This window comes from Gymnodraco acuticeps, unplaced genomic scaffold, assembly GCF_902827175.1.
Source record: "Gymnodraco acuticeps unplaced genomic scaffold, fGymAcu1.1, whole genome shotgun sequence".
Taxonomy (NCBI): Eukaryota; Metazoa; Chordata; class Actinopteri; order Perciformes; family Bathydraconidae; genus Gymnodraco; species Gymnodraco acuticeps.
This window is the reverse complement of record NW_022990341.1, coordinates 596,581-623,491: the sequence shown is the minus strand read 5'-3', so window position 1 is coordinate 623,491 and position 26,911 is coordinate 596,581. Positions and strand designations below refer to the sequence as shown.

Sequence of the window (26,911 nt, the reverse complement as noted above, 5' to 3'; positions counted from 1 at the left end):
ATCGCGCATTGTTTCTGATAGCAACGTTTTTGATAGTGCCGCGGGTCCGCATTTCCGATATCACGTCATATCGGACGCAAATCTGGATCAGCTCCGTTGTACCCCCGTTTTTAGAGATTTGGGTACGGAGGAAAAGAGACAGGGTTTTATTTTCTGACACTTTGTGAGTTCCCTGACACACCGGGGACACATATGTTTAAAAGATGTAAAAAAAGTGCATTTTGCATGGTAGGAGACCTTTAAAACCCTCTGAGGTAGGTTTGCCCATCTTAAATCGAGGTTTTCAGCATGAACAGTCATCCAAATGAGTTCATTTCGTGACCTAAAACAAGTGTACATTTGTTAAATACATTAATCATTCATAGTAAAGGCTTAAAGTAAAGGAGACAGAGAAAAGCAGTTGTTTTATGATTTGATTGACTTTATTCGTAAGGCACCAGAAGTCCTTCCTTACTGCAGAACATTTCATATTATTTATAGTAAATGTTTGTTGTACTTTTTATAGTTTCTTTTTTTTCTTTTTTCAATGAAGCTATGATTTCAGACACAAAACATTTTTTTTTTTTGCCAAAGTACACACTTTCAGGTTTTACATTATGCACAAAATAAGTATTTAAAAAAAGACCTTTACAAAGCTCAAAACGCTTACAATGCTTCACGCTATGGGGCAAAAAGTTGGGGGGGGGGGGGCGGAGAGTTACGGGGGTCAGGGTCCAGAGAAGAGGGAAAAGGTCAAAGGTTGAACGTACTGCAGTTTCCCCCCTGGTGTCACATCAGTTTTTGTAACACAATAGCACAAGAATCATCCAGACAGGAAAAGATGTGGCTATATACACATAAAGCTTTCTATGTAGAACTGTATAGGGAGACGAGCGCCTCCAACTACTTTAACAAATACATAGAATTTCATTTGTATGTTTATAACGTCAGCTTTGTAACTCTCGTTCTAGTTCATATCGATTAATATTTAAAAAACAAAGAAGAGGAGAAAAAAACAAGTGCATTGATCACAGGAAATGTGGACCAAACATTCATTTAAAAAAAAAAAAAATGTCTCCACTAGAAATCAATCATTGCTGGCTCCCCCGCTGACATGCATTGAGTGTGTGTGTGTGTGTTGCTTTGTCTACATGTATATGAGGGGAGGTGCTGCAAGAAGAATAGCAGGTTAGCTTTAGTTTGAGTAGGACAGCAACCATGTGTGTATCAACCATGCACAACTGTTTACACACACAGACACCACAACACAGAAGTCACCGACAGCATCTGATCTGAACTTGTAGACACATGAAGGGTTTTATTCTGAATGCAGTAACGTGCAATGTGTATACTATCGCTTCATGTGCTTTATCATCATCATGCCTAAGATGTTTTTTCAAAATAAAAGCTTTTAACACACTCCACATGAAGTCATTCTCACAGTGTAGCCATAACATCAGAGAGGACGCTGAGAAAGCGTGTGTCGGTCCAGGTGTGTATAACGGCTTTGAACACAGGTTGTCTTCAAATTAACACTTAAAAACAAACATGCCTAATAATATCTGTGGATCGACAGTCTGATCACCACTGAGGCTAATCTGTAATTGAATGTTTGCAAAATAATCCAAAAAATGGGTTAAATGTCATCTAATGTTGTGTAAGAAGACTTTAAATGGGGCCATTTTGGCTGCTACTAGACCCTTGTAACCCCCCACACACACACAGCTGTTGATTGGATCGTTACTTAGATTGGACTGAGTTTTATGGCCACTTTATCTCAAATAATAGTTCACTGGAGCCCAAATCTGCATTTTATATTGACAGTGGACATTTGTCTGGGATGGTGAAAGCATTTCATGATGTTGCCGTGTAAATTAGAATAACCCAAACGCAACAAAAACAGTACCATATTGTCAATCCAGTGTTTCTTCTTCCCTTCACACGGAGTGTTTGATCAGACAAATAGTCAGTGTGGAGGTTCCTTCTGGAGTTTCTTTGTGTGTGTGAGTTTGAGACGTGAACATGAGGATTATATTGTATGAGTGTTAACTACGACCCTGAATGTGGGATTCTTTTGTGGCATAGAGACAGAGGTTTGACGTGCAGTGGTTTTATGTCATGTTCCAAATATGTGAATTGCTTGGGGCGCTACGAAGATACCAAGATTTTGAACACAGATTCGTTCACAGACATCACATTATTCCCAGGACAGACCCGGCCAACTTCCACCTGACGAGGGGCCTAATCAGACAAGATAATTGAAAACAGATCCTGTGGGGCTGATGGGAGTTTTTACTCAGCGGAGCAGCTGTGGAGGACGCTTGTGCTTCATGTGTGAGTTCTGCACTGAGGAAGAGTTGTGGAGATGTCCCACTCTGTATGGAGCTTTTCTGTAGTGTTGATGTGTGTGTGTGTACAGTGAATCAAAATGAACAGTATTTCAATCTGAATGTACCGAGAGATCTAAAGCACGGGGCCAGTAGTGTTTGTTTCACGCTGAGAGACAAAGACTTCATGACACACTGGGCCTGACCGCATGCAGAGATTAATGTCACCAGTCTTGCCCTGTATATTAAGTTAGTCCACACAGGAGGGATAAATAAGCCGTTGTCCCTGGTGACACGGCCTGCACTCTGTCATTGTCCTGTCCTCCTTTTGCTCTGAGAGGCGGAAGACACACACTGCCCTCTGCTGTCAAACACACACCATGCACACACACTCCCCCTCTGTGCTAATATTAGTGCACATTAAAAATGCAAAAGTTGGTGGGAGTCAGGCGGCATCTCCGTTCATTTAACCACCGGAGAAAGGGTTTCAGCTGAGGTGCTGGGAGGATATATCTAACGCACCTCACAGGGTCAGATGAGGATCAACAATAACAAGGGGGGGTTTATTTACTTAAGAGGGTTTGTTATGTACTCCGAGTCGCTCAGTGGGACGTTTATTTCCTTTCTCTAGTTTCTGTACGGTAGATGTCTTCTGAATACATCCGTTTTTGGTGTGTGTGTACGGGACGTTTCCATCTTTAAGCGGGACATTTTTAAACACTTCTGATCTGTAACAGTCCACTGTTTGGACTGTAATGAATGCATGCATACTGCACTGAACCACATATCACCACTGCAGATCTGTCAGACCCATTTCTTAGGAAAAACATGGGTTTGGAGGAATCCTGTGTGATTGAAGATGTACAGCTCGCCAAAGACTCCTACTGTTTTAACACCTAGTGTGAGTTGAGTTCAGTATAACAAGGACCCGCTTAGAACAGAGGCAAGAGGTGTGTGAGAGTGGGAGGAAGAGAGGCAAAAAGAAACAGGAGACAGGATGATAGAGAGCAGTCTTGATTTAAAAAGGTAAAACACAAAATTACTGAAACTTAATCACATAGAAAAAAGGACAGTATTTGAAGAAACAGGAGACGCTGTGATGGCGGTAAAGAAACAATTGGAGTAAATATGAAGCGATCAGCGCTAGTCTGATTTAAGGGGCAGGTGCCGAAGCTCTCCCGTTAAAAGGAGGAGTTTAGGGGTCTGTAGCGGTGGGACTGAAGCCTGTTAGCTAAGGTCAGAGAGAGAGAGAGACCAGGGGAGAGGCTGGAGGCCAAAGGGGGCTCAGATCTGGGTGTTCAGGTCTCTAGACAAAAACAGAGCTGAATGGGGGACACCTCTCTAATCGGACTTGTCTCCGTCCTCCTCGCGGTGGCTGTCCACGCCCTCGCGGGACGCTTTCTCCTCCTTGGCCATCTGGGCTTGGGAGGCCAGCAGGGAGGAGAGGGAGAAGAGGCCGGAGGAGGTGGTGACGGCGGGGAGGCTCGGCTGGCTCAGGCCCAGCGGCAGGGGGGTCATGGGCAGGGCGAGACCCTGGAGCTGAGACAGCTGGTGAGCCTGGAGCTGCTGCTACATGGAACACAAACACACACAACTTAGGCACAGCAGCACACACACACACACACACACACACACACATCACTGCAAAACATTGAGGAGAGAAATCTGCACAGACCTATTATACATCGCAAATGATGTTTAATATATAACCCCCGAGGCACGCTGCTAATAGCTCAGGCACAAAAGGATGGATGAGGGAACATATCATAGCTACAATACATGCTGGGTAGGAGATGGAAAGTCTGCAGCACACATAACTTATTTATAACAGACGCAATTTCTCAATCTATATCGCCCCGAGAAAACAAGCAAGAGAGGAGAACACTGTGCACACAACAGAGGTCTGTTTAACATACAAATACATGGAAGAAATACCATGGGATACACGCCTGATTTAAACGTACACAAAGAGACACATTGTACACACATTTGACGTCAGGACAGTGGACAATCCTGACTGACCACTCCTACAACAGCTCTGCTTTACATTCAGAACCAGAGCTAACAATGTCCTAGTCGGATATTAATGGCCATGAAGAAAGGCATACACAAATGAAAATGGTTCCCTGTGCTAAGAAGAGCAAGTGTAGCTTTAAAAGCAGGCCTGTATCCTCTGTATTTAAAGCAGGAGACACAAAGACAAGGCGCCTCTTTGAATCATGAATCACCGTGATGGAGTGGCTATGCTAGCTAACACCAGACGCATAGTAAAAATGATGGAGTGGCTCGGATAGCTAATACTAAAGCTCGGGTAAAATGACGGAGTAGCTAAGCTAGCATCTAGGCTTGTATTGATAAAGTGTAGCCGGCTAACGTTAGAGCCAGAGATGAAGGATGACAGCGAGCAGCTAATGCCTCCAACATCATTCTGTTTTTTACCTACTAGGGATGTACGCGTTCAAAGCTTCATTAATAACAACTTTTAGTTGTATTGCACGGCTATTCATTGTGTAAAGATGGTACTTCTGAACAGTTATGGATAGATTAGGCCTGACTAATATTATAAGTGTTAAATATTTGTAGAATTCTAGCGGTGGATGCAACACAACATGTTTGTATCTAATAATATACACCGTTACAATCTATATTGTTTAGGAAAAAGCAGATTGCACACACCTGTATTAATAGGGTGGACCAGCAGCAATATTAAAACACACCAAAAACAATATTTAGACAACCAAATATGTGTTTATGTTGATGACACTGAAGAGTTTTATTCATTAAAATACATTTTATGGTAAAAAAAAATTTAGCTAATTCAAAAATCTTAGGTGTTTTTTTTAACTTAATTAAGACAGACATTTAAAAAGCAAAATAAATCTCAGTTAAAGCTTTTCAATCTTTTTGTTTGTATAATGGGTACAGCCGTAAAAGCTAGCTTATATAACTATATGATACAAATGTGCCCATGCAGTGAAGGGTTAAGGGGAAATCTAACTATTTCAAATGATAGACATTATTCACAAACTATAAGCCAATAAAGGAGAGGCATTCAATTAAACAGTAGAATTGGTGATAATGATCAATAACTGTGACTTCATAAGCCCATGAAGCGGGGCAGGGGGGGGAGGAGGAAGAACATCATACCCTTATGATGGAGTTCATCTCTGGGGGGGTGACCTGCTTGGCCCGCTCTATGGCTGCCAGGACCTGCTGCTGGTGCTGGAGAGAGAGAGAGGGGGGGAGAAGGAAAGAGAGAGAGACAATAAAAGCGAGACAGAAACAAGGGAAGGAGAGTTTGGGAAGGGGGGGGGGGGGGGGGGGGGGGGGGTTGAGAGGTTAGATCAATATCAATAGTCCCAACAGAGACCCGACAAAAAACACACACACACACACACACACACACACACCACACACACACACACACACACACACACACACACCACACACACACACACACACACCACACACACACAAATACACCACACACACACACACACACACACACACACACACACACACACACACACACACACACACACACACACACACACACACACACACACAGTAGGCTGGTATGCTGTGGAGGTCAACGCCCTGGTGGGCAGATAAGAGCCAGGCTTATCTGAATCACACGACCATTTATTACGCTGACACACACAAACATGTATAAAAGGAAAAGAGTGGGAGTGGGAGGAAGAAGGGAATTCTGGGAGGACAGATTGAATATGGCAGAGGAGAGTAGGGGGAGGAAGTGAAAGTGATTTGCAGAAGGGGAAGCGAGTGATGATGAATGACAAGAGGAGAGGAGTGAGGGGTCGTGGAGGTTGGGAGGTAATGAGGCGGGAATGAGGCTGATCTCATTCCAGGATGTAAGGAATAGTGCGGGGGGTCAGGGGGTGAGAGACGTCTCTTACCTCCTGAGACAGGTAGGGGAGGACTTGTGCGCAGATCCCGTTCAATCTCTTCACTATCTCAGCCTGAGGAGAAAGAGATATTTCAGTTAAAAGGATCATCAAAAACAAAAACCACATTTCTGATCCGTCCGTACTCAGGACTTCATTCGATTGACTGTTTTACACTGAAGCGCATCAACAGTAATCTGGTCCTTTGCATTCATCTGCTTTGCAATGTGGTGTACCCTTACCCTACTAGTACCACATTGTTATGTTTACATTCTTGCATATTTATCGTTGTTATAACTGTGTAGAAACGTGTTAGTAGGTCAGTCAGTTAGTGTTTTTTAACGTATTATGTTTATATTGTGTACTCTGTAGATACTCAAGAGAAAGAGATCTTTGTTATTAATATGTTTATATTTACGGTCGTTTCTTTTATTCATTTTTTATTTCATTTTTAGAGTATATTTAGTCTAATGTTTCAGTCTAGACTTCGGGCGTTTCTCAATGTTGAGTAAAGCTGCTCCAGAGCCACTATTTCAAGCACACTACGTCATCGAGTGCCGCCGAAGGACTGTTCCAATGTCCAGCATACTTGGAATTCTACCGAGCCCGGCGTACTTCGTTTGGAGACATTTCGAGGGCTGCACATGTGTAGACTCCGGTCTTAAAATCCCCACAATGCTTTGCGCACGGACCAATTTCCCCAAATCTGTGGCGGAAAATGTAAGGCGGGGCTTCTCATATGACGCACACACTTGCTCGCCTGTTCCACTCTTCGTTTTCCGAATGCCAGGAAGTATTCTTGCCTCGCTTCTGAAGCAAGACGCTCGGAAGACATGTGCTACCAAGCAAGCGTCCTCGACATTGAGAAACACCCCGAATCTCTAAGCAACCTTTACCCAAACGGCAGTTAATGGTGTATTTGCTGGAGACTATTTTGGGATGCAGATGACTTTGGTGCTTAAGTTAGAAGGGTGAACATAAATACGTAAACTTCGGTGTTTCACAGCTTCGTCAGACAGAAAGAAAAGCATGTTAGATTTGTTTTGTGCCTTTCACGCGTTCCCTCACGACTGACTGAGAGTAATAGCAGCACAGAGCGTTCTGTAAACAGTGAAGTGAAAGAGGAATAATATGAGAAGGGTTCCCACACCTTCTTAAACATCTACCTCAAGGACTTTTCAGGCGAAATGCCCTCACATTTCAGGAACCAAAGCGTCATTGTTTGTTACACGGATCAAGGTTAATTACAGATACAACACTGATCTTTTTTATAATGAGAGCTTGCGGGCTTTACAGAAGCTCACAGACAACAATTAAAAAGAGAGAGAGGCTTGAACGTGTGAATACTTCTCCGTTCTGCTGCATTACAGTGAAGGCAGACTGAAACATATATATATATATAAATGAATGCACTTTCAATGACCGATGTGCGTTAGCTTGAGGGATTCCCCCCCTTCGAATTTGCTAACTGTCAAGGACCTGTGGTAAAGATGAAGGTCAGTTATGTTGCTTTTATTTGTAAGGCTTTCCCAAACACAAGACATCCAGCACAGTCTCAACTTCTCACTATTTGTTTCTGGATGTCGGTCACCAGCATCTCCTCCTGATGTCGTTAAAGTCGGGGCTTTTACCGTGTGCCGTCTGGGAAGTCCCTCGACCTCGTCATGGCAAGATTTAACGACTCCATAATTCCCTGACCTGACACAATGACGACCGTAACCGATAACAAATAATGTGTAGTCCTAACCCGACATTAGTCCACAGGTTTTTTCGCATGAGCAGACCTAGGCTCAGGACTATGTTGGTGAGAACAGACTGGGCTTGAACAGACTGGGCTTGAACAGACTGGGCTTGAACAGACTGGGCTTGAACAGACTGGGCTTGAACAGACTGGGCTATATTTGTTCGATTTCTTTCTCACGATTATCACTAGACAGCGTGAAGCTCGTTAGGTAAGGCAAGGCAAGTTTATTTATATAGCACTTTTCAACACAAGGCAATTCAAAGTGCTTTACAAAAAATGAAAGAGATTAAGAAAATGGCATTTAAAATCAAAAGTGGGAAAAACCCTCAAAGGACGGCTATTTTGAGGTCTTTTCCAGCACACGTTTGCATTCAGCCTCATGTGAAATGTGTTTATTACTCTGTTATTTAGGCGCTGTTGGAACAAGTGATCATTTGTTCAGGTGTCACAGAGAGGCGTTGATACATGAGGGTGACGTTTTATGTGCCGAATGAAAAAAAAGCCCACCCACTCTTATCTTACCATGGTGGTGTTTAAAACCCTAATCATGTTTAGCATCAAAATATAGTTTAATAAACACATTTAAAAGTACTTATGCAGAATAGCCCATTAAATCATTGTATTATAATTAGAAATGCATTCATTTGATCATTTTCAAGTTGCACTTATTATGCGGTGGCTTGATCATATTATCATCATGATTTAATTGAATTTAAAATCTGATCTGCAAAGTATCTAGTAAGTAAAGCTGTTCAATGAATGCAGTGGAGTAAAAACAAAAATGGTTGCTTCCAAATCGTAGTGGAGAAGAAGTATACGATGGAAATAGTGAGGTAAACAAGTAGCGCAAACATTTGACTTAAGTTCAGTACTTGAGTAAATGTTTTTAGTAGTTTTCCACCACTAAAAATAGCATAGTAACCGGCTACATACTTAATGTGTATGTCCAGCATACTGCCAACCATTAACTACTATGTATGATCTGTATGACTTATAATACTGACGGCCGCAACATTTTAAAAAGGAACCTTTATATTCCGTTATATCCTCGAAGACAGCGTAGCACATTTCGAGTCATTGCAACTGCCAACAAATTTGGTATTTCAATTGGACTGGAGCCCATGAAAACGTATTATACTTAATACAAGTATGCAATGCATTGTGGGGCAGTTGAGTAAGCTCACGGCTTAGTAAACAATCGGGACTTTCTTGTGTACAAATGATCCACATACTATGCGGTGTAAATACATGACATACTACATTCAATTAGATGTTATACTTTGTATGAAAAGTGCGCCATTATAATATTTTAAAAACAGGACAAAACTCTGCAGATCTGGAGCGCAACATTTCATCGCCTTATTTTCTATGTTTGTCATTTTGACATCACAGTTGTTCGTTGTCAATTCTTGGTTTGTTCTTTATTCAGAATATCAGAAGAATTATCCTTTAATTCACATAATACACATTATACTCACTATACTCACTATACACATACACTCATCGGCTATGACCTTCCCAAACCTGGCACACATATCCTGCAACACACACATATATATACACTGACACACACACACACACACACACACATATATATACTGCAACACACACACACACATATATCTCCCAACACACACACACACATATATATACTGCAACACACACATATATATCCTGCAACACACACATATATATCCTGCAACACACACACACACATATCCTGCAACACACACACACACACATATCCTGCAACACACATATATATCCTGCAACACACACATATATATCCTGCAACACACACATATATATACTGCAACACACACACACATATCCTGCAACACACACACACACACATATCCTGCAACACACACATATATATATCCTGCAACACACACACACACATATCCTGCAACACACACATATATCCTGCAACACACACATATATATATCCTGCAACACACACACATATATCCTGCAACACACACACATATATCCTGCAACACACACACATATATCCTGCAACACACACACACACACATATCCTGCAACACACATATATATCCTGCAACACACACACACACACACATATCCTGCAACACACACACACACATATCCTGCAACACACACATATATATCCTGCAACACACACACACATATATCCTGCAACACACACACACACATATATCCTGCAACACACACATATATATACTAGTGCTGTAGTCGACGCATCGACGTCGACTTCAAAATATCGTCGACGACATATTTCCGCATCGCCACACACACGTGGGTCACCCAAAGCAACAAGCAGTTCGCAATCGCACTTCAAACACAATGGAGACTGAAACGGCTACCACCTCCTCCTCACAGGATTGCGCACGAAGCCCTCAAACGAAAACATCTCGCCCTAGGTCTTCAAAAGCATGGGAATATTTTAAAGTTAGTCCAAAACGCAAAGATATTTATATATTTATATCTCACTGAGACTGCAGCTTGACCGGAAGCAGCAGCTAGCTGTGGTGGCTACCATTAGCAGCTAGCATTTGCTCTCCGATTTTTACATAAAATGGAATTATGGATTATAAATTCAATAATTTTTTTATACATAGACGTTAAAAACCTATGGATTAACCGATTCAGCCGCGTTTTTTTCTCATTTTATTGCCATTGAACACGTCTTTTGATCAGATTACGGTGGTGAGACGATCTCCCGAGAAGCTCTGTGAAGGTACGTGTTGTGATGACTGTATTTGCTTCCCCTGTCGCGAGTCCGGATCACTCAGTGATGATACTATGTACCTACATAATCTGTGGAGTCTCAGCTTTAATCGGATATATTGTATGTGCAGCTACGATAAGTAATAAGGGTACTTTTATCTTGAGTTCTGTGCCAATGTCCGTTAGCATTTTTCGCTCAGGGGTCATTTAGATGCTTCTTATGAGACTTGTGTTTTGTTTTGGTAAACATGGTTTGTATCGTCAGTTAGCTGAGATTATTTCCGTTAATCTGGTATAACACATTAATAGGTTCTTAAATATTAAGATCTCCTGAGACACAGTATCGTGAAAATTAATTTTTTTACATTACGTTTTTTTTACATTACGTTTTTTATGAATTGAACAACAGAAAAATAATCGTTAGATTAGTCGACTAATCGATCAAATAATCGCCCGATTAATCGTTTTCAAAATAATCGTTTCCCCCCAGCACTAATATATACTGCAACACACACACACACACATATCCTGCAACACACACACACATATATATCCTGCAACACACACACACACATATATATACTGCAACACACACACACACACACATATATCCTGCAACACACACACACATATATATCCTGCAACACACACACACACACACATACATATATCCTGCAACACACACCTCATTAATTAAGTTGCTTGTACTGAATACTCTTTCACAAACCAGTGGAAGCACATGCAAACACACTGTGCATCACCCATGACACACACACACACCTTTTCCCATTTCTGGCCGAGCACATTCCCATCTTCCTCACATGCAGGTCTATTATCACATTTGGTTGGTAATCATCCAATCCGTCTGAGATATGCAAAGCAGCAGTAATTGTGTTCGAGCCTAATTTGTGGCGCGAGGAGGAGAGGGGCCTCATTACACACACACACACACACACACACACACACACACACACACACACACACACACACAACAACCTCACACACCACCACACACCACACACACACACACACACACACACACACACACACACACACACACACACACACACACACACACACACACACACACACACACACACACACACACACACACACACACACACACACACACACACACACACACACACACACACACACACACACACACACACACACACACACACACACACACACACACACACACACACACACACACAGTTATCTGTGCTCTCTATTATCCCCCTCTCAGTTTCTTCCTCTCTTTTGTCCTTTACATTTTGCCTCTAGTTTTCCTCAAGTGCTACTGGAGCACACATTCACTGACGGGCACTTTGTATGTGTGCACGTAACGCATACATAATAATACAACTGGGCTTGGACACGGGACAAACACATCAGAGATGTGGAAGAGACTGAATTCATTGCTGTTGGAGATGTCTTTAAATAAGCTTTATCTTTTGTAATTTGAAAAATGTTGACTCAATGAGGAAAACAAACACCGATTCAGAAATGTGTTTGAGTTGATTTGAAATGGGTTTCAAGGAAGCATGGAAGGCAGCCTAAACAAACGTAACATTTCACAGACTTCCTCAGGGTGTCGAGCGTTTGTCCCTGAATGAGCTGCACTGTTTGAGTTCTGCTGCTTCCTGCCAGGAACACAACCGGACGTGATGCTTGCTCATAATTATTTTAACAGCTCAAAAAGATTTAAGACATAGAAATAGCCCTTTGCAGTTATAACAGTTACGCAATCTGACCAGCAGTAGAAGAAAGTACTCAAGCAGGTAGTACTTGTGACACTATTAAGCATGTACTCTTTCTAATCTACTAAAGTTAAGAAGGAAATACTGTACTTTACTACAATGGCTAGTTACTTTGAAAATGTATTCACACAGAAATCATTTCGTCCATTAGCACAATATATGATACATTTAAACTTTCAAGGGGTCCATTATGTCTCATGAGCCCCTGTTTGATAGGTCAGTAGGTTTTTTAACGTTTTATATTACCCATCGTTTTGATGATACTGAAAAGAGGGAATGCTCTACAAAATGTCGAACATTGTAAAACAATAGCCAGCCTAATCTCCTGCAGTCCAAAACACAAATATATATTAAGGGTACGATCACATAAGAGGTAGAAAAGCAGCATAGTGCAATATTTGCAGATGACTTTCTTATTAAATAAAATAAACAGTCAAATAATGATCCTATTATTTCAGCTCTTCTGTTTTTAATTATTTAAAAAGCTCTACATAATGATGCCATCACACTTAACAGAAGTAATTAGTCAAGAGGGCTTCTAGAGTTCAACCTATAGGCGCCCTCGTTAGGCATGAATGTTGTGGGAATTGGGAATACTGTACAGTGTGTGCATTACGACTGCTTGTGCATTATTTAGACGCACAATAAAAGTACATACACTACATACATCATAAACAAACCACAGATGGAGATTTATGTTGTCAGGCAAGAAACGCATTCACGGAGTAAAGAAGATGGGGAGAAAACAGAACAAAAGGAACACAAAGGGGACCCGGCAACAACAATGGCGCTTCATTCAACATATTCCCATTTCAATCCAGATTTCAACCTGACTTCTCTTCACCGGAGTTCCTTTCTCACCTGCGCTGCAACCCTGGACCTATATAGACGTTACCCAGAAGAGCAGAATGTGAAACCCAAATATCCCAACGATTTGAACCGGACATTGACCAGACTTTCCCCTGCCAGAGTCCCAGAACTAAATCTGTGAAATGTCAGATTGAGCCCATCTGTGAATTGTCCGGATGATTCACAATGACTAAGTGTTGATGTTTTTATTGCGGTTGGCTTTGGATAACAAACACTACCGTTACTGTAATAGTGTATTTACAGGTCTCTGACCAAAACAATAAGAGTAGAACACATCACCCCAGTACTCAGATCTCTGCACTGGCTACCAGTAGCTTACAGAATCGATTTTGAAATTGTATTGGTAACTTATAAAGCATTCAATGGTTTGGGACCCCAATATATGTCTGACATGCTGCCCTGTTACGAGCCCCCCAGAGCTCTGAGATCATCGGGGGCGGGCTTACCCATTATTGTTCCCCGGCTCAGAACCAAACACGCCGAAGCTGCTTTTAGTTTTTATGCTTCCCCACAAAGTGAACACACTTCCAGAAAACCTGAGGTCTTCACCAACGCTGAGTTCTTTTAAGTCGAGGCACTACTTTTTAGAGCTGCTTACCCAGAAGCCTTTTAACTTGTTTTAGCACCTACTGTATTTACAATGTCGTTTTTAAACTATTTTGTATCTCATTAATGCATTGTTTTTATGAATCTGTTATTCCATTATGTTTATTTATTGTCTTACTATTATGTGTTAATGAGGATGTAAAGCACTTTGAATTGGTGATGAAGAAGGGGAATTTACATAAATACGGCAACTAAAGTGTCCAACTGATAGGACGATTAGATGTGGGAACTTTGGTCGAGAAGGGCTGAAGTCACAATTGTGATACTATAGAATAACGATAGTCATGAATATCTATTTATACAGGTCATGAATCCCTGACTAAGCTTCCAAGTATTGCTTACCCCTAAAGGTATAAGAAAGAATAGAGATAAGAAGAGGTAAGGTTTTTTCAGAAGATGAGAACTACGACATTCTGGTTGGTTGATCAATAAGCTCCCATCAAGGTCTCAGTGGAAAGAATACAGCATATTTAGGGGGGTCGGGGTGGTTGATTTATACAGAAATATTGCGAGTTTGGTGAAGCGGATTGGCTCTATTAATAGGTTGGATGGGCGAATGGGTTAAAAAAAAAACCTGGCGCTGCACATCACAACACAAAGGGATATTATAATTGGTATATTTCCTGTTAGGTCTAATAAATAGCATAATTGTTTGTTTTTAGTATTGCCTTTAGAAGTGCCTTGTGTTTAAATGATAAAATTAGTACACTTGCATGGAAATCCACTTTGCTTTGGTGTTTTTATTTTTTGGAAATCATATGAATGAGTGGAAGTAGATACTGATTGGCTTTGAGTCTGTTATTGTCATTTAGGTATAATGAATAACGCAAAATCTATTCAAATGCTACATTAGCCTATTTAAGTTTATTTATAAATAATTGAGGTTTCACAAGTAGAATTCACTGCAGCTTATACAGTTAATTTAGAGTTTAATGGCTTTTCATTTGTACTTCTACCCACATAGATCAATCGATGGCTTGACAAATGGGTTGTAGTTTAGGCGACCAAATGAGATCACCTCTGACATGATCAATCTCCTGTGTTGAGCTACATGTGTGAAAGGGCAAGCCTAAACCTGATGTGTGGAGTTCAAATAAGAAAACTGGTAAAAGACAAAACGGAGAAACAGAGACAAGAGAGAAATGTTCTGAATTGAGTGGGACAGAGTGATCAAGAGGGAGCAATTGAATGTGTGAGAGAGAAAGAAAGAGAGGGAAATAGAGACAGAGGTGGGAAGGGAGGAGGAAGAAGAGGAGGTGATGATGGTGGGGGGAGGGACTGGCTGTGCACAATAGGCCCAGACATGAATGCTCCTCGACATTCATTTCCACACATCCCCTTCAATTTCAACTCTCTAATGGAACTAGAGATTCTCTGCACCCACTTATACTGTGCACCAAGCGCACCGACACACACACACAAATGCACTAACACACACACGTGCCATTAACACACACACACATGCTTATAAACACGTGCCATTAACACACACACAAATACATATGCGCTAATAGAAGGGCACCACATCAACACTTAGGCAGTTGCAAACCACACACACAAATGTACAATATCACAAAGACTTTTGGACACACAGATTTGAATCCACACACACACACACACACACACACTTTCATTCCTTTCAGATAAAGGAAAAGGGTGGGATGAACCGCACACATAAGTCTCAGCCTGTGTGTTTGTGTGTGCACCACAGCCATCTTGTGCATCCTTACTCAGTGTGTGTGTGTGTGTGTGTGTGTGTGTGTGTATGTATGTGTGTGTGTGTGTGCACCACAGCCATCTTGTGCATCCTTACTCAGTGTGTGTGTGTGTGTGTGTGTGTGTGTGTGTATGTGTGTGTATGTGTGTGTGTGTGTGTGTGTGTGTGTGTGTGTGTGTGTGTGTGTGCATACATGTGAAGGTCTTTAAATCATGGGAGCTGCTACTTCTGCGTGACCATTTGTCAAAGCATTCTCGGCTCTCCCAATATGGCTGTCAGCGCGCACCGTCAATCATAAAGACGGTGTGTGTGTGTGTGTTAGTGTGGAGAGGCAGCGCCAGACGAGGTCACCGATAAGGGCTAGCCCTTTAGAGGCCCATCGCTCTCTCCCTCCTACAGGCTGAGCATAAATTACTCCCCCGGCTTCAGCCACACAAACTGTTGTACGGATATCGCCTCCTCACCCCTCTGCTGCCTTTTCAAAATGGCCAACAGATTCTAGCTGCACCGTCTACATTCAGGAAGGGTCTCTTAAGATATTAGCTGGAAGTTTTATTATAGTTTTATTTCATGGCCATTCTTATAAAACAAAACATGTACACTTTAAGCTGTTTTTTTTGTAGTACTTGATGGAAAGGAGCAGGTTATTTTACCCCTTGCTTATAACCAATACTTACAGTGACACAAAATCAAAAGTCAACACAACAATCTAAAATCAGTGCTAGCTGACATCCTAATACTGTCTAATTATTCTTTCCTTAAATCTAAAATATGTTCATACAGCCCTTTGAATCATTTGGTAAAGAATTTCACCGTTACCACGATGCACTTTGCCAAATCAATTTCCAGAAATGTAAATGATTCCCTCATTCCCTAAGTTGGATGATAAAATTCACATCTTCTTACACACTTCATCACTGATTTGGCAACAGCCGGGAAAGCTAACCCCCTCGGCGCGTGCATATCTACACACAGCCTCAGGTGGCATCATTCAAACGTCTCCGAACACTCCCAAAGTGAAGGGAGATTATCTCTGTAATTCACACCTGCCAATCAGTGAGCTGCAGGTGTACATGGGGGTTGGGGGTGGGTAGTTGGGAACGCACAGCTGTGTCTGCATCAACAGAATAACAACATGAGGTGTTATTTTGGACGCTCAAGGTTCTGTAAAATAAAATACTTTTTCTCTGCATAGCTGATGTTAGGGGAAGGGAAGCTGGAACACTGCCAAGGTTTTGATGGCCATGAAAGTCTATGAACATCTGCAATGAGGGTATGCGATAGGGCTGCTCGATTATGGCAAAAATCATAATCTCGATTATTTGAGTCAATAATTGATATCACGATTATTAAAAACGATTATCCATTTACTTTGAAAGCATCCATTTATTGAAAAAGTATGTTTTTAACAGTTGATTACCGTGAACTTTAAGTATAATTCAACTGAAAAACCAATAAAAAAATAAAATAAATAATCGTTTTATTTCGATTATGTTTTTTTCATAATCGTTGCAATCCAAAATCGTAATTGCGATTAAAATACGATTAATTGAGCAGCCATAGTATGCGATGAAGGATTGGTAGTCCTTGACACTTTGTACACTCATCGTCAAGATTCAAAATGATGCTGTCTGAATCACAAATGGTGGGATGAAATAACAAAAAACTCACTTCTGTATTAGTTTAATTCGACAAATCTGGTTCTTTTGTTCCAAGTTGTGAAATTGCAGTTAATCTTATACATTGGTTTTTCCAAAGCACTTCAAAGGGAATGTGCCCTATCACACAGCTGGTTTTAGAGGTGTTTTCCTACTCACTGTCGCACCAAGTTGCCATTTTATTCCATCGCATGGTACGCCACTATTGTCCACCACGCATGGACTCGCATCAGGTTTGTATTTTATGTGATGGGAACAGAAGATATTTGTATAAAATGATTCAATCTAAACTCACCTGTTTGTGCATCTCAATATTGAGCCCGTAGGACATCTCGTAATACTGGGAAGAAAAAGAGGACACAGCGTTACAACATAGGCATCAAATAACTGTAACAGACCATCTTCTTAAACTACACTGAACAAAAATATAAAACGCAACACTTTTGTTTTTGCTCCCTTTTTTCATGAGATGAACTCAAAGATCTAAAACATTTCTATATACACAAAATAACCATTTCTCTCAAATATTGTTCACAAATCTGAAAAGATCTGTGATAGTGAGCTCTTCTCCTTTGCCGAGATAATCCATCCCACCTCACAGGTGTGCCTTAGGCTGGCCACAATAAAAGGCCACTCTGAAACGTGCAGTTTTGCTTTATTGGGGGGGTCTGGGGGGGTCCGAAAACCAGTCAGTATCTGGTGTGAGGGGTAGGGTTAGGGTTAGGGTAATGTTGTGAATCGAGTGGCCCGTGGTGGTGGTGGTGGGGTTATGCAGGGCTCGACATTATAAATGGCCCGCTGGCCCGGAAGCACTATTTAGACACCGCGGGCCAGCATAGGCATAGCGTACTTTCCACTTGCCCGCTCGGGCCACTAAAATATTGTTTAAAAAAAATTGTTTCCTGTGGTATTGGTATTTTGACTAGCAATTTAGTTAAATTGTTTCGTTTATCAACGCTACAACATAGCGTTTCGTGAGTCGCTTGTCGTTGTTGGGTGAAAAGCAAACAGCTGTTTGCTGCGGAGCGCAGCGGGAGCAGGCTCCCGTGAGCGTGAGCGGGCTCCTTCACTACAGACTATCGCGCCACCTAACCATTCGCCAAAATGTTTTTAATACCAGCGGTAACCGGCCAAGCGCCGGGCAAAAAACAATCTTCAAATAAAAGAAAGTCACCGGAGGAGTTCAAGGAGAGTGACAGGGAGTATGAGAAGAAGAGGGAGAGAAAGTTTCAGCCAGCTTGATCGATGGAGTTGGCTTCTAGTGGTGCAGTGACGCATCCTAAAACCCTTTTATAATCTATCGATTAGATTTATGATTCGAACATTATAAAAGTAGGGTAGACATGTGGAGATTATCCGGCTGAACAAAACGTGCATTTATCAAACAGGTTTGTTTTCCACAGACCTTATTTCGAGCTATTTTCCAAAACCCTGTGGAGAAATCCCATTGCTTTCTGTCGAGGGAACCAGCAGCTTACTTCCTGGTTTTAGGATGCGTCACTGCACCTCTCAATATGATGCCAATATAAACAAGGTCTTCTGTCGGCTCTGTACATCAATGCCGACCTATGCTGACAAGTAAGTGAAGAGTAGACAATATAAAGGTATTGGCTTTAGGGAAATGTCCCAGCAGTTTAGGATAATGAAGGATCTAATCTGATCTATAGCCATTACATTTCTAACTCCTGATGACAGGAAGGCAGAAAGTGCATTATACAAATAATAATACTCATAATAATAGCAGACATTTTTTAACAATGACCACAATATCATTATTTTAATAAACCAAATATGAACAATTGAGGAAAATGAGGAAGAACTGATGATTCAAATGTTGTAGTACAAGTAGTAATGTAGTTAGTGCATAAATTACTATTGCAACAAATGTGTTAATTTTCTTCATTATTAGTAGATTGTTTTTGGACGAACGCTCCGGGCCAGTGGTTACAATGGTGGGGCCAGTGACAATACAATTCCACCGGCCCGGAGGGCCAGTGGAATTTTTACCCTTAATGTCTACCCCTGGGTTATGGTATGGGCAGGCGTATGTTATGGACGACGAACACAGGCCACTCGATTCAGAACATTACCCTAACGCCAACCCTACCCTTTTTGTTCAGTGTAAATTAGGCAACGATTGCTGTGAGGGACCGATCGTGTGCCGTTCACCTGATGTATGTTTTAGTGATATACAGTATGACTATAACAATGTGAAGTCAGAGTAGTGCTTCCTGGTAACTCTAACTGTACAAATGTGTCACAATTTTAAATATTTTTTTAGATTGAAATCTAAGTGATACAAATTATTCTTCATCACGTTGTACACAGACACAAAGAGAAGAGAAGACACACGGTGACGAAAAGGAAAAGGAACAGAGAGAGAAAAGGCGAGAGTAGAGAAAGAGCCTCTGTAGTGAGTGAGTGAGTGTGTGTGTGTGTGTGTGTGTATATGTGAGTGAGTTCAGTGTTAATGAGAGGGCCACCCTCTAGGCGTCAACCCTGTTAATCACCCACTCTGTCTGCAGGGGGGGGCTGGCTCTGTCACTGGAAAACAAACACACAGATCTCTCACACATAAATGTGCACGTACATACAAACACACACACATTTCTGTCAATCACTTGCTCTGACTCACACACACACACACAATTGTTGTTTTCTATTGGATCTCACACTGACACTATCTTGTACGGGCAAGCACATGCATAGACACACTAAACACACACTCACACACACTTTTTCTCTGTAGCTGCTTGCGCCCACGCGGAAGCTCCCTAAAGTAATTACAGCGCTGGGGAAATGGAGGTGCTGCCGCCGGCCGGGGGAGTGGGGCAACCTGATATGCTATTAGAGAAGGAGTGGGGGAGGGGGGGTGCTCGTTGTGGGGATACAAGGCCGGGCTTGCCACTGATGGAGTGGAAGTGCGATTGAAAGTGTGTGTGTGTGTGTGTGTGTGTGTGTGTGTGTCAGTGGAGGAGGAGGGATGAGCTGTATTGCGTTCATAGCTCAATTTTATCGCAACATTTTGAGCTGAATGTGAAGACGGTTTTGACTAAAGAAAATCCCTTTGTATTTCACATAAAGATATTACATAGAACTTTATGAAAATAAATGATTCCCCAAAATGAATTGAGCGTCCGTGCACATTTAGGTTACAACTAGAGTCAAGCCAGGTTTATACTGCCGCCTCACACAAGTATCAAATTCCCAATGAGGAACGAACAAGAAAAACAAACGTGGGGTACAACGCCGAATCGTACACAACGTTGCAGAAGTGTTTCATTGGTTTGCATTTCATCCACTCTTTCACTGGGTGACATCAGATTTGTGCTTGTGGTAACCATGGCTGCAGGCAGTTGCATTTATAAGAAGGCGACAAACATTGTCTTCTATTTTAAGAATGGTGTGGCTTTGAATCATATATGCTTTTACACATTTACTTAAGAGGGATGACAACAGTGTGTTATGCTAAACCAATAATCGTAGTTTTAAGCTTAAGAACAGACTTTTTTTTTCTTCTTTCTGTTAAGGTGGATAATAGATCAGAGTGCATTGAACCGAGGCGCACTACTGGAGTGTGCAGCATGGACTGCTAGACTGGGAAATATAACACAATTAATGAGAATAAGATTATAAAAGATTGGATATTAAACTTTGATGAAAAAGGTAGGACCTATAACAGATCCATACTGAGCTGGTAAATCCTACACAGAACAGAAACAACAGAGAGCTGAACTTCCCCGTAACACTTTCAATGACCGTGTATTTTTACGGCTGTGTCTGGTTTCTCTTCGTGTTTTGATTTGGCACCCATTAGGCCAAAGAGTAAACTAGAAGCAAAGCACTGGGTTTAAAAAATATCCCCAGCTGCAAGCCTTGCACTTTAGTGAACTACAAACGGATCATTACAAATACCAAACCATGACGGAAACTCTTCATTTTCCTTTCCGTAGCGATAGCATCAGCCTGCAGGCTAGCACACATCCTGCTGGACATTAATGCTACCATCAAAGAAATCATGTCAACTGGAGGAAGGTTCTGCAAACCAACTAAATGCTAAATACACTCCGCTCCTCCGCTCCCTTCACTGGCTTCCGGTAACTGCTAGAATCCACTTCAAGACACTGGTACTTGCGTACCATGCTGCGAATGGATCTGGCCCTTCCTACATCCAGGACATGGTTAAACCGTACACCCCAGCACGTGCACTCCGCTCTGCATCAGCCAAACGACTCGCTGCCCCCTCGCTGCGAGGGGGACCCAAGTTCCCATCAGCAAAAACACGTGGGTTTGCTATCCTGGCTCCAAGATGGTGGAATGAGCTCCCCATTGACATCAGGACAGCAGATAGCTTACACACATTCCGGCGCAGACTGAAAACTCATCTCTTTCGACTCCACTTCGAGCGATAGAACTGTTAACAAAGCACTTATATACTAATAAAGGACTGGCTTATCTAAAGCCAGTTGAGTAGCACTTGAAATGTTTGGCTCTATGAAACCTGATGTACTTTATGATTCTGTTTTCTTCAAGGTTGTGTCTTCCTGGTCGAATGTACTTATTGTAAGTCGCTTTGGATAAAAGCGTCAGCTAAATGCAATGTAATGTAATGTAAATTCAACAAGCACTTTCATCTCGATAAAAATAAACTAAATGTAAAATATCTAAACTAAAAAACGTGTCCTGATGTTTTTTGATCATATCCGATGTTCTCCTGTCTGTTTCCTGACATGTCTGTGCTGCTGCTATCGGGCCGGCATTGAGTGTAGTGTGTTTGTGAGGTTTTTTTGCACTCACACCTCCCTCAAACTCAGAGAGGAAGTGTGTATGCGAGTGTGTGCGAGTGTGTGCATGTGTGTGCGCCTGCTGATGGTGGAGAGAGCAGTGCGGCGGCACAGATTAGATGAGATTAAAGCCAGTCAGAGGATCAATTAGAGGCAAAACATCAGACGGCAACACAGCCACGGCCAGCGACAATGAGATTAGCCCTGAGGTGGAGCAGAGAGCAGCGAGCAAACATGTCTGTGTGTGAGAGTGTGTGAGTGTGTATGTGTGAAGAGAGGAAATGAAGGTAGTTGGAGAGAGAAAGCACACATACAGTTTTCCCGAAACAAAGGGAGAGAATAATAAAATACAATTACAATTCATTGCAACTATGGTTTTATTTGTGTAGCTTTGGCTAACATTGGTTATAATAAAATGGTTCTTTTCAAGCTAACCATTGAGACCTGAGGGACACCACTTTGCATGGATCTGGTTATGGAAGGGAATTGGTTCTCAGTAAATTCCACAGTTCATTTTCATCATTCAGAGAAAAGCAGAAGACTGTCACATGCTTCCAAATGATTATGAACCGTTTCAAACAAAAGAGCTAAAGTCTCTCTCCCACAGTTTTCTCTTTCTCTCCGTCTGTTCGGTCATAAAGGGACAAGGACAGATAGTTCAGCTTTTTCCCAGAATACAATTCAGTGAATGGTTTGGCACACACTGAACTGAAGTGAGAGCGGTTCCTTTTTTGTATTCATTTAATCAATCTTGTTTTTTTTTGACAGCAAGAATGATCATTGAACTTGACTGATCTCAGCAACTTTAACGAAGCCATGAAACGAGTTAGAATTCACCAGAATTATATTTAATGGAGGTATTTTATATTGAGAAAGGTGAGAGAGAGAGGTGGTGGATTTGGGGGAGAAGAGTATTCATTAACAGAGAGGGGAAACTAGGGCTGGGGAATATATCAATCACATATCAATATTGTGATATGATAGATTTTGTAGTAAATATTGGATATCCTAACTTTGCACAAGTGTCCTCTTTTCCTGGTTTGAAAGGTTTCAACACATTAAAGTGATATCATTCCAATTTATTTGTATTCAGTCATTTTAATCCATGTTACTGATGATTATGAAAGTTAGTGAACGCACCAATAGCTGACAGCAAAATATGTTAATATAATGATACCTAAAAGAAACCACAGTAAAGATTTTCTTTGTATATAAACACAAACATGTAAGAATCAAATCGCACATTGCTCAAACACACTGGCAAAATGACACAAACCATCATGTCTGGTACACACACCCACAGAGCTTCACTCACCATGATATAATGGCGCTGCATCTCTGACTTCTCGCTGGCCAACTTGTCACACTCGAGCTTCAAACTGCGGAGAGAGGAAGAGGAGAGTCAGACCTTGTTATTCAGCTTGACAGTCTTCCACTGTAAAGTGCTGACGCCAGGTGACTTCCACCCCCTTCATCATTATCACCAGCAGCTCTGTCATGCCTTTCATCATCACTTCTTCGACCCTCATCACCGGCACCACCTCCATTGTCATCATCTGAGCTGTCCTCACAGCCTCCATCATCATCATTACCGCCGCCGTCATCATCCTCACCTTCACTAGTGGCAGCGTTTCCACAAAGCTTGACAGGGTGTCGTTTGACACGAGGAGGTCAAACCCAACTCCAGAAAATGTCTGGAGAATGTCTGCTTTCTAAATCAAAGAAGATGCACTGAAGAAAAAAAGTCTAAATATAGTGTTGGGAGCATTTCTTGCGTCCAGTCCCAGTGACAGCCATTAGCTGTAATCATGTCAGCGCTGATGTCACGCGAGGCGACAGGACAAAGGAGGACACGTCAACAAGTCACCCTGATCGTGAAATGAAAAAGACAGAGGGGGAGACAAATTCCTCTCGCTGGCTTTTGACTGAAGCAGCCAGTTACAACGTGCCAGTCTCAGAAGGCATCATGCGATGTGAGGACAGGATAAGACTCAGATCACATAAAGATATGCGCAGGCACACGGTGGATAGCTTCAGATTTAGGATAAGTCTGAAACCTGTTTGATGGTGTGTGTATATTTATGCTGGGATGTTCTTCTCAGCTGTCTGCAGGAATGACAGCTCGATTAGAGTGAGCGCTGGCTGATTCTTCATCGCTGTTAGTCTTAACTGGCAGGCTGAACACAGTGTAACACAGGGCTGTGGGCTCACGCTGTATTGTGCTTCTATAATTATCACAGCAGCTGCAGTGTTCGCTGAGTTAACGGCAGGGACCACACTTGTTTATTGATTCATAGTATAACAGTGATAATATATGATTATCCTATTTAGTATTTGAAAGAGTTCATGCTCGTGATTATGCTTTAAAAATACACAAGTATTTATTTTGCATTTTCCAGTGCATGCTGAATTAATAATCTATTATCCACCCCCACTGAGGGACTGGGGTCTATTCAACATGTATTGGGGACATGTTGTTGGCACACACACATTCATGGCACACAATGTATCAGAAGCTAGAAATCCCTAGAAGTCCAATCAGAAAAGACTGAAGTTAATTTTAAACTCAGGACCTACTTTCTGCATGTTGAAACCATGCCACCCAGTTTAGAATCTATTGCGTGAAATATTTATTCTAAAAAAGAGCACAGACATCTTGTAATGACCCAGAATCGTTCTGCTCTTATTGTGCTACTGAAAAACTCACTATTCAGTACACTCAATACTCAGAACCTCTTTCAAAATATAAAAGTTAACGGCATAATTCACTGTGATCAATTACCTTCGCATAAGTCTCAGAAGTATTATTACTTCTGGAGTCGAATGAGGACAAGCAAAGGCCTTGTGTGATGTTATCATTATTTCAAATTAGCTTTAATTGCGGCGCATTAAAAGTAAAAAAAGCTTTGAACAATTTAAAACTAAGTGGTAATTATTCAGCCTAACAGTGGTGATGGTATTGTTTGAGGGCTAACTACTTGTTTCAAATGCAGATATGGATCAGCTTTTGAAGGTCACCCATTATGCAAAATCCTCTTCTTCATGTCTCTTCTACATCAACATGTGTCCCCTCTTCTTCATGTCTCTTCTACATCAACATGTGTCCCCTCTTCTTCATGTCTCTTCTACATCAACATGTGTCCCCTCTTCTTCATGTCTCTTCTACATCAACATGTGTCCCCTCTTCCTCATGTCTCTTCTACATCAACATGTGGAAAGAGACTCTGAAAGTTTCAGGAACAAAGATTCTCTCTCTTTTTGTCCTGATCCATTTCTATAAAAACCTGTCTGAAAATGATCTGATTTTGGCCACTTTATGATGTCATAACGATTTTTTGGCTTGTGTAACCATTAGCCAATCAGCAACCAAGGTCCCCCCCCCACCTTATCATCTGAATCTCCTCCTAGAGCACCATTGTGTTCTTTGTAACCAGATATCTCTCAGAGGGGCGTGGGGAGGGGCTCCTTATTTTCATCTAAAGTAACAGACAGAGAATCAGCACTTTGGAAACAGGGCTGAAACAGAGGGGATTATGGGTAATGCTGCAATGATCTGTTTGGTGTTTGGAGCCAAACACTTCAGAGACATGTTTTGTGTATATATATATATCGGAGACCTTTAATGATGATACTAGTAAACAATAGAGAGCAGATGCAGCCAGATATAATCCAAAGAAGATGTGCAGGTGAGAGGCGCATGAAGGCCCAACACATATTACATGTTAGACGCTTTTATCCAAAGCGACTTACATACTCAATACTGTGGGCAATCCCCACAGGAACAATTTGGGGTGAAGTGTCTCAGGGACACAACGACATGCTGACTGCAGCGGGGTTTGAACCTGTGACCCTCTGATCCGAACACCTACGGACAACCCACTACGCCACACACCTCCATATTTAAAGTGAGGATGTGTTTTGTTGTATGCGAACACAGTCAGACACTTCACAAGATATCTGTGGTTTATGCCATGGCACGCAACAGATATCCAACCTGAGCAACAGTCATGTGTTGAGGGGGTGGGCGGTGCTTCTTTGTTGGGCAGCTTTATTCTACCACCTATTCTTTCGTGTGTGTGAGCAGCCTCCACTTATCCAAAACACTCCCCTTCCCTCCTACATAAAACCCTTCCTGCTTTCCCTGTGTACATGCGTAGGCTGTGTGGTGGGTTGTCATGACGACTGGCCTCCCCGCTGCCAGCCTACCTGGGATTGGCTCTGTGCCTCCTCTGATTGGTGCTCAGCAGCCCCCGGGCCTGCACCGCTGCTCTCAAACGACACTTTGATGGAGTTTTATTGCAGATTCTTCCATCTCTAAATCGCTCCTGCTGTCATCTTTATTTTGATTTATGTATTCCCTGATCTATTTATGCATGTGAACGAGGGGAAGGGATAGGGGGTGGGAGAGGAGGCGGGGGTGGGAAGAGGAAGACAGCAACAGCTACAATGCTCGCTACTATCCCCGGGGGAACGCCTGCGGTACATTTGCCGTTTAAAGGCTTCGGCAACAGACAAGCGCGGCGCAGAAGCAAAGTGCTACAAAGCCTTGTCTGTGGCTCCCGAGCCCCCCCCCGCCTCATCTCAGCCCCCCGACTGAGTCAATAGACACTGTATGCATGTTCTGTATGCTCAGACAAAAAAGGTTTTCTTTCAACTGCGCCCTGGCTCTCTGAAGAGGGTTAAACGGTGCTGCTCACCGTTATGGGAATTACAGAAACCAAAGGCGAGGGAAAAGACGCGCCGGGTGTTATTGCCGCTTCAGAATCCTCCGCAAACAACAGCGAACAGACCAGAGCGGGGATTTTGCTCACAATTTGCCAGGCTTTCATCTGCCTCCGTCTGT

The 26,911-nt window shown here is 42.0% G+C and overlaps 1 protein-coding gene across 2 annotated transcripts in view; it reads right to left on the bottom strand.

Moving 5' to 3' along the window:
- Positions 1 to 400: 400 nt before the first annotated feature.
- The window catches only part of tle5 (TLE family member 5, transcriptional modulator), a 46,471-nt gene continuing 19,960 nt past the window's right edge, over positions 401 to 26,911 (bottom strand). The window contains exons 3-7 of one of the 2 annotated variants that reach the window (XM_034223508.1): positions 23,384 to 23,447; positions 17,580 to 17,624; positions 6,224 to 6,286; positions 5,454 to 5,528; positions 401 to 3,875 (exon numbers count right to left, since the gene is read on the bottom strand). In XM_034223508.1, the coding sequence (XP_034079399.1) occupies positions 3,648 to 3,875; positions 5,454 to 5,528; positions 6,224 to 6,286; positions 17,580 to 17,624; positions 23,384 to 23,447 (475 nt within the window). In that variant the 3' untranslated portion in view covers positions 401 to 3,647. The remainder of the gene's footprint in view (positions 3,876 to 5,453; positions 5,529 to 6,223; positions 6,287 to 17,579; positions 17,625 to 23,383; positions 23,448 to 26,911) is intronic. The other variant, XM_034223509.1, reaches the window with a different exon arrangement.